Below are 15,084 nucleotides of genomic sequence, written 5' to 3' on the forward strand. Positions count from 1 at the left end.
GCCTGAAACCTCAGACTATATTTGGTGGAAACTGCTTGACATTTGAAACTGCTGGAAATGCATTACAAACCCCTGAGATAGCATGGAATTTTTCCGTAATGTTAGGCCACCCACTCAAGAGGGGGGAATTTCAAAAGCACTTACAAATTTATTGTAACGAGAAAAAACATCTTTTTATGCATGCCTACAATCTTTAAAGATATTTTAGACTATAAGTGTTTGTATAAATAAGGTCTTCTAAGGATATTAATAGGAATATTTATGGTTTATAGGAAATTTAATACCCAACACTTTGCTACCGGGTACACATCCTTATCTTCCGAATGTTCAACGCTCTCATGTAACACAAATTTGTATAGTGCAAAGACCCCAAGGAACACATCGTTTGCGCTAAGCGAGGCATGGGTGTACAGCTGCTTTTGATTTACAAATGGTGAAACTGAAATCCTCCTTGATTATGAGGCGGTACGAAGTTATCTATGAAATGTAATATAATGTATCATTCACACTCCTGTATTATTTCAGGTTGAAAGGTGGACATATGAAGAAGAGGAGGAGAGATATTATGGAAGAGGATCTAGACAGCGTAAAGAAGTTGATTACACTGACAGTCTCACAGAAAAAGAGTGGCTTAAGGTACTGTAGTATTTTTGTGTTATTATTTGGTTAGTACTATTTATCAGATGAAATTTTAATATTTTTTTTTGCTCAGTTCAAATTTGTTGAAGCCATACTTTTGATATTTGTTTTTATAATCATTGAATGGTGCAACTATGAGGTGTCTCTTGAAACATTTCTTGTTTATTTTTAATGTAACCCCATTTTTCAATGCTGAAGTTCTGATACTGGTTACTGTTGCATAACAATGAATAATGGAAAATAATTTTATTTTACATGCATCATTGGTTACAGAATTGTTATTCGTTAATATTGCAGTAGTTTTAATAGGAATAATTTCTCAATCCTCAGGCCATTGATGAAGGTGTAGATGAGTTTGAAGAGGTTGAAAAGAAATTTAGGAAGAAGACCAGGAAACGTAGAAGGAAAGGAGATGATGATGACGATGACGAAGATGCTTCCATTGCATCGTCATCTTCAACTGCAGCTATGGCTACATCTACCCCATCTAAAGAAGCCCTTCAGTCATCAGCTGCAGGAACTCCAGCAACATCTGCATCAGGAACTCCAGCGACTGGAAAAAAGAGAAGAGGACCAGGTAAATGTGCTATTAGGGTCAGAAATGCTTGCTACAGTTAGCTATAAATCCCTACTTTATCTTGTATTTTTATTGTGTTATTTAATTATTTTTGCATGCATAAATTTTTTTGTAGCATATAGTTTTACTGTTTTTTAAGTCAGATACATTATAAAATATTGATAAGAAGTGGTAATATATATTTAAAAGCAACTTATTTAGAGTTTTTACAATAATTTAGAGTGACCCTGTTTTTGCAGCCCAAGCTATTGACAAATCAGCATTAAATTTTTCTAGGATGAATTTTGTGGAAAATTTTGTTAGTACGATTGTGTTGACGTTGGCAGTATTCAATGCTCATAAAATCATTTATCTAGAAAATTGTGATGCTTCCAGCTAAAGCAAGGGATGCATGATTACTTTTTGGCTGTTTTTCTCGATGATTCAGATAATATAAGGCCAGAAATCGTCGCTTGCTTATGATCCATTTTGGAGAGGGATATTTGTCTATAGAGCATCATTTTGGTGTGATGCAGTGTCTGTTTCAAATAGTGTAGTTCTCATAATTACAGATTTGGTTTGTCCTAACATGCAAACAAATAGGTATTGCTAGCTAGCTGTATTTAGTTATGATCAACAGCTGGTCAGTACCAAATATATTGTGAAAACAGTAGAATTAGTAACTTTCATGGTTGGAGAACCCAAAATTCTTGAAATCGGAGGGTATTTCAATAGGATATGACCTTCTGTTGTGGCTTACAAATAGAAGTCACCTGGCAGGCATATGATGATACTCTTCTAATGTTATCTCACTCATAGATTTAAAAAAAATAGGGTGTGAGTCACATTTGATATTTCCAAGAATTATACATCCGAATTAGCTGAAGATTCTTACATTGACTAAGTATGCATGTTGCTTCAATGGCTCAAATGTTGTTATACCTTTGGCCTAGATTACAAATTATCTGAATATATTATCACAAAACTTTTACTTACTAATGACTTAATCATTTGCTTATGTTTAATTTTGCTTCCAAATTCAACATCCTGAGCGCTTCTTCTTGTTTTGATGAATAGCCTGTTTTTGTTGAAAACTCTGCAGCGTATCATTAGCATGAATGCAATGCCAATGGTGGATTTTAAGGCATTCATTCATTCTTCACCCCACTACATTCATAATGGAATGGCTTAGGGTTTATAACCTGTAGACTTACTGCACTCCACGTGTGCTTGCTAAGGGGCTACAAACCTTTGAAACCCTGGATTCGGCTTTGCTGTCTAATTTTGTGGGTGTTAAAACAATTTTTATACAAGTAATCTGACCCCAAAGTCCTAGGGGCCCGGCTTTGCTGGCCAGGGGGGAAGGGTAGCACCCATAGCAGCCAGCCCGCCAAGTGGGAGGGCAATGGACCCTTGGCTGCGCCATGACCGGCATTGCCATTACACCCCTGAGAAGCCCCAAGATGGTGTGAACAATAAGTATGAGCAGATGTAAATGGGATAAAAACATTTAGAATATTTTTAAGGGGGGGGAGGAGGAATATCTGGGTTTTCAATACTTTCATGAAAAGCACATCCAGTAAGCTTTATTTAAGCAAAATTCCTTATCGGCTGTGTAATTTGGAAGTCTTTGAGAATGAAATTTTGTTATTTTTCCATTCTCACTGCGTACACCCATAGAAAGTTGCCCGTCAAAGTCCAGGTTTGAAAAACTTGTTTTTCCAGAATTTTTGAGGTTAGCAGAAATAAAAAGTTCACCAAAGTAAGCACAAAACCTTCTGCTCTCTCCATGGTTTACAAAGGTTTAGATGCCCAAGCTCCCTAGGTGTTGGGAGTCCGTCGACTGTAGACATGCACAGATGAACTGGACTTGCACCATTTCGAATTTTTTGTTGTAAAAGGGTGTGGAAAGTTGTTTTTTTTTGTAATTTTCCTCCTAATAATTTTGGTTTCCCCACCTCTATGGAAAATTTAAGCTGTCCAACTCTTCTGTAAGTGGTTGGGACTTCGTATCATCAGTGAGTTGGTCAGTCAGTCAAGCAAGGAGTTGTATATTTATGGGCATGCTACTTCAGTTATCAAGGTCAGAAGGTTTGTGTCTTTTCAATAAACCTCCCAATAGGAGTGCACTGTATCTGCACTATATTTGTGGCACATGTTGCAATTTACGCCAACTCTTTCCTCATCCAGTGACAACACAACCCACAAAGCACATCTGCATTCTGAACTTCATTACGATGTAGTCCCTATTTTCCCGGTCTAGTCAAATTCTTTATGTGGAAGTTTCACTGTATATACCTATGAATGTTGTGTTACATTTTAAGGTTTATAAAAATTTTGTCATATATTCACGTATTTTACCTGTAGGTGGTGGAAGTTCTGATAGATCACAAATTACGGGGAGTGGTGTTGTGGGAGAGAAGGGAGGCTCCTGTGCCACTGGTGGGGCCTCATCTAATTCTTGTTCTTCATCTTCATCATCATCGTCCTCTGCCTCTGGAGGACCTCAGCAGTCTGAGACCAGACTAAAAAGGCATATGAGGAAGCTAATGGATATTGTTATACGATATACTGACAGGTTAGTGAGTCATCTTTAAAATTTTTTTTTATTGACTTTCATAGAGCTCAAGCTGCTAATAGATCAATTACAATAAAATCTTTTTATTTTGAATCCTTCGAACACAAATTATTAATGAAATTGGTCTTTGTCAGTCCCATGAATCCATAGGATTTTAAATACACCCATGTCTCGTATAGCGCAAGGGATGCGTTCCTCGGGGTCTTTGCGCTATACGAATTTGCGTTATACGAGAGCGTTTTATCATTGGGAAGATAGGGATGCGTTCCTGGTAGCATAGGTCTTGGGTATTGAATTTCCTCTAAAACTATTCCCATAAAAAAATAAATTCCAATAAAAAAAAAATATTCCCATAAAAAGCCTTAGAAAACATTATTTATATAAATGTTTATAGTTTAAAACATCTTTAAAGATAGTATGCACGCATTCAAAGACTTTTATTCACGTTAAAAAAAATTCTTACGTGCTTTTGAAATTCCCTCATGTCGTGCGGGTGGGCTAACATCTGCTATCTCAGGGGATCGTAATGCGTTGCCGGCAGTTGACGATTTTTCAAACTAGTCTAAAAACAACTATTGTGTCACCCAGGCCCTTTTGTCGCTCATCGAAATGACAGGAAAATGCTACTTTGAATGCCATTTCATAGCTAGCGGAGTTTATGAATGATAAATCATTTTAATTTGAAGTCCTCCGAGTCATTAGCAGCTACGTGAAACAGTTTTTAAACACCTTGAAACCTGATCCAGGTTTTCCTTCCCTGAAAATGAATGAACGAGATTGCATTCTTTTCCAAAATAATATCGTCTCGTCAACACTAAAAACTGGTTGAGGAGGAAAGGAGCCACTTTCAATCACAGCTTGGAGTTCATCAGAAAATGTTGCGGTGACTGCGCTATCAACACTTGCATATTCACCTGATATCGCCGCACTGAAAATACATGCTTGCCGTTTAAATTCTGGAGCCAACCGGAGCTTTCACTAAATGTCTCGGAGTGATTACCACTCTCGTCTTTTTGTACTGATTCTCTATGAACTTTCCGTATGTGTAGACCGCTTGGTTGAAGTTGGTGCGGCTGAGGTCACTGATGTTTTAACTTCGTCTTTATTCAGAATAAGGCATCGTGCGTTTAAACTTCCGCGCAATATCGCTTTGACGCTCTCCATTTTCAAAGCAATTGACCTCTTTCAATTCCTCTTCTAGGTTTACAGTTTTTCTTGATAAATTCTTGATTTTTCTACACGTATTCCTATTTTTTGCCATATTCTCTTGGTTTTTACTCTGTATGGCTCTATCTAAATCACCTTCCACTGCTGAACTGTATTCCTGAGATGCAGAATGCCTACGACTGCGAGGAGGGAACAAAGCCATTGTGTTTGAGTCTCTATAGCGGACCCTTTTATGTGTTGATGCTATTCATGCGCAACTCGGCCACTGCTCCATTTCTCCCCCGTGAATACCGATGACCTTGAAGGCTTTAACGTAGACGGCGTGGACCCTCTACCTGGAAGTCAATCGCCCGATAACCTATGACGGCAAAAATACGTCTCAAACCGTATTGCTGAAAAAAATCATTTCCACTAGCCCCACGCTTAATTAACGATCTAAATTATTTATTATCATTCTGTTAAAGAGACGAGATAAATTACTTCGGTAGGCCGGCTATCTGGACCCAATGACGAGTAATACTTTTGGCCATTGCACAGCAATGGAGTTCCATTAATATATAAACAAAAAAGAAGCTTTGAGGCAAGCAATAATATCAATATGCGTAAAATGATAGAAATTTCGTGTGTACTTCGTGCAAGTTCACGTTTTATCACGAGAGTGTTTAAGATTTTTGATTAGGCTACACTGCGTTGTAATGTTTCCCCAAGGAACGTATTTGCGCTACAGGCATCCCCCGAGTTACGTATGTCTCGACTTACGTAAATCCGTACTTACGTAAGCGATAACCGTATTTTAAATGATTACGTTAATTTTCGAATGCGAGCGCGAAGAAGTAGATATTCGCTCGTACAACCTATGGTAGAAAAAATATCGAATAGTTATAGAGTTTTTTACGTGCTAAAAATAACAAAGTGACCCATTTTTGTCATTCCTCGAAGGAAATTTCATTAATTTCTGTAGAAAAATCGCTTATAAATCCCAAGTCAGCAATCAACGTGAAAATTTGTGGTGGCGTATGTGGTTGCGCTCATTTCTTTACGATGCAACTTGTTATACAGCAATCTCTGAAGCGCCAACGCAAAGGTTCGACTTACGTAAATTTCGACTTACGCATAGTCTGCCGGAACGCATCTCTTACGTAACTCGGGGGATGCCTGTATATCAAAATTGCGCTATACGAGACATGGGTGTAGTGGAGAGAACAACAAACCCTTGATTTACATAGATGATTCAATCTGAAAATTTTACCAGTAAAGCAAAAAATACCATACCAACTCAGTAATGCATGGTCCAACTTTTTTTCCAGTAAATTTTTAATCAGTACATTTCATTTTAAATGGCTACATTTTTGTGTGTATCTAAGGCTATCATTTTAAAGTTTCTTGAAAATCTCCCTTTCTTCTTCAACCTTGTAATATGATAGTTTCCAATTTTTACATGTCTCTAGTGAAAGATTATCATGCCTGGAGTAATAATTTTTCACCGTTCAATTTTAAAGTGGCGATTTCTTTTTATTGTATTTAAGTAAAAAATGAAAATTTCATTCCCACAAATTTGAGCATCACATGAAATGATGGAGATTATGGTGCTTACCCATCCTGCCTCTAGACTGTGTATCGAGCCCCTGCAGGCCTTCAACAAAAGTAGGAAAGGCAAGAAAGATGTTCAACTAAAAATGGTTATGATTGCTTTTACATTACATGTTATACATACCATATTTTAATGCTAGAGTCCTATTCTGGATTGCGAAAAGGATTACCTTCAGTGTGATAGTATTAAAGTAAATACCGTATAAGCGTGTGTAAGAGGCGCACCCCTGTTTTGATAATTGAAGCTATGAAGAAAAAAAATTTTGCTGCTTTTTTTTAATCCTATCGTGCGGTGTTGCAGACGTATGCCTGGAATTTCGACAGTTGACAACTGCGGCGGTAATAGCTGCATAAGAGGGAGTAGAAAGAGTTCCGATCCTCTCTTCGCACACGCCATTGCTCTACGATGCTAGTCCTACTACTCACGAACAATTTTTCTTAAAAGCTCTCGCTGGAGTGTTGAAATAGAATTGCAGCCGTGGAAAATTTAGAGGCGAAACACGACAGGTACATAGTATGAACCTTCCCTAGAGAATGGACCACAATCTCAGCGCCGTAGGATAATAACCACGTGGTAGATTTAACGGAACCACACTCAGCCCTCCATCAGCCAATGCCTCTGCCGTTTTTTTTTTCCTTTCCGAGACCCCACAGGAGAATAGGAAAAATATTAAGTTACAGGGGAAAAATGGAAACGTGTTTCATCCCTACCCCATCTCACCAACTGACCTTTTTCGGTCTACCAGGTTCAATTCTAGTTTCTGGAGGCCGAATGCTAGGTGAGTCACCTACTGAGCTCGAAGATACCTCGATATTTTTCAGCAATTGTATGGCACGCACGAGGTTCTAAAAAGAATTACACCTAACGCGACGTATATCTGACAGCATTTAAGTTTTTTAAGCTCTAATTGATTGACACAAAGATTTATAGTTAAAACAAGGCTACTAATATTCAACAAGGTCCTAACAGCACAATTTCGGAAGAAACAAGCGTAGCATAAGGTCATTCAAACAAGACGAGACGGACTGGAAACTTCAGGTAATGCAAACTGCGTATATCACATATTGCTGCACCTTCGCCCCTTCTCTTTGAAGGCAACGACGTCACATGCAAGATTGGACGTGTTCTTCCCTTGCTCCTTCGCTCATAGCCTCGTAGCCTGAAATACGGAGGGGAGGGAACATGCTCCTTCCCCTCGGCCTCTCCTCAGCGCTCTTCACTTATGCATTTCCGATTTCTTCTATCCACCATTTAGTCCAACAATGAACACATTCGTTCGATTTTTTTAAACCGCAGGTTTTGACACCAATGTAATTTTCAGTTGCAAAAATCCTCATATTAGCGTCTCAAGATGATTTTTGAAAAATCAGGTCCTCTGCGTACTGGAAATTGCTCGGCAAGACAGATGTTGACTATTAACCAGGTATGTCCTTGAAACCTACGCGTTTCACTACGTTAGGTAAGCGATTACTATATACAGTATAAATGCCGCGGGATGCCCACTCGTGGCAGTAAATTTAGCGTGCCTTCCGGAGCAAAAAACTCCACGCGATCTTTTCCATGCTCACCTCTGGGGTACCAATGTGACGGCGCGATGCTTACAAGAAAAGCAAACGAGCATTTTAAAAATACGTCAAAGTGAGAAACTCCCCTGCCTGCCGCTTGTTTTTGACCCAGGGTTTCAGATGACTGACTCACGCTGAAAACCAAGGCCACTCCGCTCCCCTTGGACTTGCGACCAGTGAAGGGGAGGGGGGAAGATAAGAAGTTTGAGTAAGAGCCGCACCCCTATTTTCGGCTGCAATTTCTGGGAAAAAAGGTACACGCACTTATACGGTAAACTAGCGTCACACTTCAAAGCGTGTGTGACATGGATTGGATTTATGAAATGATGCTCAATAAGATACAAGGTTTCTGTGGCCATGGAGTCCACTTTCTCACTTAATCTGAACTAAGTTTCATAAAACCGGAATCTAATGCTTGTCATCCCGCTCTCTGAAAGCCTTTTCGTTTTGTTAACAATAATAGAGTTGGTATTAGGTTCTTCGCGTTGATAGTGAAAATTAAATGACTGGTGGAATATTCCTTGCAGGAATGTAACAAATAGATAAAAGCAATCAATGATATCGTGGACCATGAATTAAATAAATTTTATTCAAAATCAAATGATGGTGTGTGCAAGAGGGCACAAAACACACTGAAATGAACTTGCATTCTCTTGTAGATGAATTATGTCAGTTATTTGATTGTCAGGGCTCAAGAGCAGAATGCTGTTGGCTGCGTATGAGGTTTTATAATGAAAAATAATATCTTTCACATCGAAGGAAAATGTTCCACTCGTACATATTTTCAATAAATTGTTATTACCTCATGGCTCTCTGAGCTCAATGCCTCTGAAATGCTCCGATTATTTTAATTGATAGTTCACTACCTATCTCTCTCCATGTTAAGTTTGAATTTCTGATGTCACTTGACTAAAAGCTGTGATGGCTGCCATTCTGAGCATTTTAAAAATGAGGCTAAATTTGACCTTTTATCTCCAGATAAACAGAGTTTTCTTAATTTTTGTCACTAGCAAGTAATTATGGTATTAACGATGAGGCACATGCGACACTGAATAGATTTTAATTTTTTTGATAAAAGAAACTACCCTATTGTCTTCCCAATATGTATCATTCTTACTCATAAATATACTGTATGGTTACCTGGATTGATAATTTTTAAAATATTTTTAGTGATGGCAGGGTTCTCAGTGAGCCATTTATGAAGTTACCATCAAGAAGAGAATTGCCTGATTATTATGAAGTAATAAAGAAGCCTCTGGATATAAAGAAAATTCTTCAGAGGATTGATGAGGGCAAGGTGAGAGTTGTTTAATTTTATTTCTTTATTCACAGAATATGAGTTGTTCAGACTGAAGTGCATTGTTAGTTTTGCCCTTATTATTGGTTAGCTTGTAAGTTTTTTCCTTTTGGTGGACTGGAAATTTTCTATTATTAGTTATTTGGATTATTTATATGAATGAGAGTGTCTTTACAATACAAATTCTGGAGTCTTGATTTATTTATATTTCAGATATGTGATTTTGATGATCTAGAGAGAGATTTTGGCCAACTCTGCAGGAATGCCCAGGCATACAATGAGGAAGCCTCCTTGATTCATGAAGACTCAATTGTTCTCCATTCAGTATTTTCTAATGCTCGACAGCGGATGGAATCTGAACTAGCTGCTTCGCAAAGAGCTGGTGATGCTCCAGAAGGTATGTGATGCCGTTACTTTTCTACTGCTCGTATTATGTGTTATATGGAGTTATCTTACTAGTTGTTTACATATAGGAGATCCTGAAATAGAGGAAGGTTCCATGAGAGGAGGACAGGGGTCAACTGAGTCAGTGGCTTCTCCTGCAGCTGCTGGTCCCCAGACCTCCCCAACGCCGTCTGCTACATCACACACCGTCACGGCTTCTTCGTCTTCTGTGCGAGTGAAGATCAAGTTAAAAGGCGCTGGTGGTGGAAGGGGTGGTGGGGCTGCTGGAGGGAAAGCAAGTGCGGCAGGAGGGCCGAGGAGGAAGCGCCTCCTACGCAAGTACATAAGTGACGAAGAAGAGGACGATGATGGGCAGGGTAACTAAGTTTTGGGCAAATGTGTGCCTGTGTGTGTGCGCGTTTGTGTTATAAATGATATGGGACATAAAAGTTCTTTGTAAAAGGATTATATGTCTGAATTACCTACGTCTATTTCTTTTTTGCCACCAGAATATGAGCATGAAATATACATAGTTGCAGATAAATGCTAATGACTGGAAATTTCATTATTTATTCATATTTTCTCAATTCTCACCTGGTGCTGAAAGCTGTTACAAATACATTCCATCAAAGAACACTTAATGTATACGTGAATTTCTTTCTCTGGTGGCATGCAGCACATGGAATATATTGTGATCAATGTTCTTGCTACAAATACAAAAAAGAAAATAGCTTCTATGTTCATGGGACTGGGCGTCTATTGAAATAAACTGATGATATTTAGAGAAGGGTGCAAGGTATCCATTTGTCTTGTGTAGAGGAACTATTATTGTCAAGTGAAGTAATGAAGCATTTGATATAAAGCAGCTTCAACTGAGTGATCATTTTATAGTTATTGTTCTTCATGAAATGAACTATACATTAAATATAGTTTCATTAATTTTTCCCTAAGGAGGCGTCATACTTCCACAGATCATAGTCTTCAGTCTTTATAATTGTGAGAATTTAGTTCTTGGATGCTACAGTCTGTGTTCCTGTACCTGTCTGGGAATTGCTGGAATGTCTTTCAATTCCAGATTTATTATAATGTAATGATCTCTTGATTTATAGAGTTTGATACTAAAAATACCAGATGAAATGTTCTTCAAGAGACTGGCTTGTGTAAATATTTTTGTAGGGCAGTGTAGTGCTTAATGTTTGAAAATCAAATCTTTTTTTTTATCTCATGGACTTTGGCATAGGTTAATTTCTATATACAATGCATATCTCTTAATTTCTACTCTGTGTAATTATCGTTGTTGTATGTATCAACTCATACATCCAAGAGGATGTAGTAAAAATAAATTCAAATAATATAAAGAAATATTGAAAATTTAAAATTTTTATGATAATTGTGTATATTCATCTAGTATTGAAGTTGGGGATTATGCAAGTGCATTCATTTGGTGTGTAAAAATTTATTATTATCATTTGCTTGTATTTTTTCACAGATAATTGAAATGATGGTTTTGCAATTATCCACCGAACAATTGTTTTGTGAAACCGAGATTAGACATCCCAACGCAGGAGAAAGCTAAAGCCATCAATACAGAGAGATGATCTGTTCTTAATCATTTTCTTTTCAATTTTTTCAATTTGGGTGTTGGGTAATGCTTTCTCTATTTTAGTGCCCATAGAAATACTCATTGTTGAGAGGTGGTGAAGTGTGGGGAAGTGAGAATAGAGGTGGGTGGGAAAGGTTGAGAAGGGGTGTGATAGGGGGAACAGGCTACGTGAGTGACAGGTAGATAATCCAACATATGGTCAATTAAATTGCAGGTAATCAAGGCATGAGGCCAAATAATAGTTTAAAAGATGCTAAAGTAAGTAGGAAAATGCCAATGCTGAAGGCTGGTGGAGAAAGCAATCGAAATAGCAGTCACTGAAGAGCATGACCAAAGAAGTTGTTTACTATCTCCATGATGTATTTGAGAGAATCAACCAATCTATGAGTACTGCAGCAAGATGATGGGAAAGATGTCCTGTATAAAGAGGGACCAGAACTGCAAAGTTATATACAGTAGACTCTTTATTACGATGTTCACGGGACCGAAAACCGGGATGTTCGTAATAACGAAGTTTGTATGAACGTTTCTTTTAGGAATCGTGTAAAAAACCGTGTATGATAAACGCGGTTAAATTACGTGGAAATATGTATAAACAGGAAAATTCGTTTCAATTTCTCAATAGAAGAATGCGGCATGACATAATTGAGGGTTGTTTTCTTTCCGAATACTGTAAGTTCGATGTACGAACTAGATGCATTCCAAGACCTTGTTCCTAAGTTGATAAACCTACAGTCCGGCCATCGAGAGTTATCCTATGACAGGCAGAATGGTGCAGGTCAGGGCAGCATTGCCAGGTAAGAAAGGGAAAAATCTACAAAGAGCTCCGTGAAGAAAGGAACCGGAAGGGACGACGAGCGTGAAGGACCCAGCGAAAGAATCACTTGTTTTGGAGATTCAAAGATGTGGCATGTTTTGGTGGATCAGGCTAATGTCGGTGCTTTGACAACGTTGTATGAGTATGCGGTGGTGTGAGGTGCATTTGGGGGACAGCGATTGGCCGTAAACCGTGCTGGTGCAGGGTTATCCGCTCCTCCTATTGTGCTGCCATCGGGAAACTCTTGCTGACGGGACTGTATGCAAGGCATCGAGGAGTACGGTTATCCTGCAGAATGCAACACTGCATAAAAATTGAACTCTAACTAATGAGGAGACGAATTGATCTAGCTGGGCGTGCAACGCAGCCGGAGCTGAAAAAAAAAATGCTCTCCGCGGCAAGGAAGAATGTGCGAAACGCTGAACAGACCCCTCCTTCACACCGGATTCAATGATACCTTGTTCAGATAATGCCTAGAGTGTGAGTTCCTCTACGCCGCTCCATGTAGTAATGGCTAAATCAAAAGGCGCCAAATTTGAAATTTTTGCAGGCCGGTATCTGTGAAAGTTCGTAAATCGAATGTGCGTAGGAAGAGGACTGACTGTGCATCAAATTTACGAGCTGTAATGAGTCGGTCACCATGATTCCCCAGGAATGGAGCTTATTATATGACGCTGCGTTTATGGTGCAGAAATAACCATAATTGACGCTCTTGGTCACAGTACACGAGGAGAACTTAAACGTGGCGCGATTATTAAAACTTTGCGTAGTGAATATCCACCTAAATGCCATTGCTTATGTGTGAGACTTCATAATAAAGTTCATTTTGTAACCGCCAGGACCAGGACTGAGGTTTGTAATTTCGTAAAAACGAAAATTTTGCAATAACATTTCTTTTCCTATAGCTGGGATAGGCCTTTTCGTCGGGACCAATGTTTAGCTTAGTAATAACAATGTGTTCAGGGGTCCAGGGCGGGCCCCTGCAAGGATACGCTCTCGAGGACCGGGAACCAAGTCTGAGACTTATACGCCCGAGCCTCTCGAGAGGGGGAGGACAGATAGGAACAAAGGATTAGAGGCATCGCCGCGATTAGAGCCCGACGACGCCTCAGGGAAAGGACGGGGAAGGAAGGACGGGACAAGGAATCCTGCACTGTCACAAAGGCGGGCAGGTCCTACTATAAGCGAAACCAAGCAATATGCAATTAATATTCTAACGACCTTGGGGGATTATTCTACGAGGAAGAATAATCCAACGATCAAATCGTTAGATCTTAGTAATAACAATGTTCGTATTAATGAGAGTCTACTGTATGAAGCCAGTTGATGATGGGGTGAACTCTGAGGAGATTGTAGTTGATGTCAGTCAATGCCGGCTGCCAAGAACTCACAACCTAAAAACATTGAGAGAAAATTTTAAAAATGATTTCACTAATAAGTTTTAAAATTTTAATGAAAAATTAACCTCGTTGTCGTCTTATGTTCATCCACTCAACTCTTATTTGTAAAAGCCATTAATCTTAGCATCCCTTAGTCACCTTAATGTAATACTCTATTGTCTTATGTATTTGTCTTTATTTATTTCTTTACGTAATATATTTAAAAAAATGGTGGTGCTCTCTTAAGGGGATTGAGTCTCTTAATTCCTATAAGAATAAGAAATTAAATCTCTCAAACTTTTTTTGCTGACTTTGCAATCAATATGGAGGCGAATGTGTTTACATGTCAAGTGGCAGGCGAAGAATCATAGCATTTTTATTATTATTTAAATACTTAAGTCTGTGGATGCTTTTACTCAAAGCCAATCAGCAGCTCCCTTAACTCCTTTAATGGATGTATGTTTCCAAAATGGCTGCTTAGGCAAGTGCATTCATGCAACCGTAAAAAATACGCGAGTGCTTTAACTTCGACTTGCATAACCATGTCTGATGTATTTGCTTTGCCAATATACTATCTTGAGTCATTTGTTGAAAGATTATGTTAAGGATATATTTGTTGCAGTATTTTCTGGTAAGTATAATTCTGTAGTAGATCACTGTATTTCAATTTTATCTTTACCAAATGGAGTGAGACTTTGAGATCGGTGATTTATTGGGCACTGGTGAGTGTTACTCTTCTGATTTAAAAGTGTAATTACATGACATAAGACTCATGAAGTACTTAGATAAGTTCGGAGTTGAATCATGATCATGAGTTAAATTCAATGCGATACTGTGAATATTGTGTTTCTTTACCTAGTATTTCATAATTTCTTGGAAGTAATAGTGTAGTAGCTTCCCTTAGCTGTGGGGACATATCCCCGAATCTCAGTTTGTGATGCGGATTGAACGTCATAAAATTTGATGAAGGAATCAGATTAAATTAAAAATATTATGTAGCATTAAATTAATTTCAATGGCCGTACTTCCGTGAATTTTTTTCAATAGTGTGGGTATGTAGCCTTGGAGGAATTAAATGAAATGATCATCTACTATTGTAACTTCAGACTCATAAGAGTGAATTGCAATAACTACTGTTGGAAAATATATTTTTAGGCTTACAAAATTTTTTCCAATCCGTAGTTATTGCCTTCCAATAGTCCAATTTGTCGGTGAATCAAATTGAGTGGTCAACCATTTCATACCATATTGAAACAGCAGAAGATGAAAAAATTTGTTTTTACTGTTCTAACTATTCTTTCTGATTTTAAGTTGAAGGTTGCCTATGTCACTGTTTTATTTTATTTAATTTTGAGGAAGTGGGGATAATAAAATAACATATATTACTCAATCACTCAAGGAGTACCGAAACCATTGGAAATTTTACAAGGATATACTTGTTAAAGCCATTTCAGTCTAAGCTGTACAACTTGGGGCTTAGGGCTCTGGAAAGCCTTCTAGTGGGCTCT

General features: G+C 38.3%; 1 protein-coding gene across 5 annotated transcripts in view; it reads left to right on the top strand.

Annotated features, from left to right (window-relative positions):
• LOC124168768 (ATP-dependent helicase brm) overlaps window positions 1–11,139 on the top strand; it is a 96,052-nt gene extending 84,913 nt beyond the window's left edge. For all 5 annotated transcript variants that reach the window (XM_046547076.1, XM_046547085.1, XM_046547059.1 and 2 more), the window contains 6 exons: window positions 526–636; window positions 970–1,216; window positions 3,563–3,773; window positions 9,267–9,393; window positions 9,607–9,790; window positions 9,867–11,139. In XM_046547076.1, coding sequence (XP_046403032.1) covers window positions 526–636; window positions 970–1,216; window positions 3,563–3,773; window positions 9,267–9,393; window positions 9,607–9,790; window positions 9,867–10,162 — 1,176 coding nt within the window. In that variant the 3' untranslated portion in view covers window positions 10,163–11,139. The remainder of the gene's footprint in view (window positions 1–525; window positions 637–969; window positions 1,217–3,562; window positions 3,774–9,266; window positions 9,394–9,606; window positions 9,791–9,866) is intronic.
• Window positions 11,140–15,084: the final 3,945 nt, after the last annotated feature.

Source organism: Ischnura elegans, chromosome 1 (assembly GCF_921293095.1).
Source record: "Ischnura elegans chromosome 1, ioIscEleg1.1, whole genome shotgun sequence".
In the NCBI taxonomy this organism is placed as follows: Eukaryota; Metazoa; Arthropoda; class Insecta; order Odonata; family Coenagrionidae; genus Ischnura; species Ischnura elegans.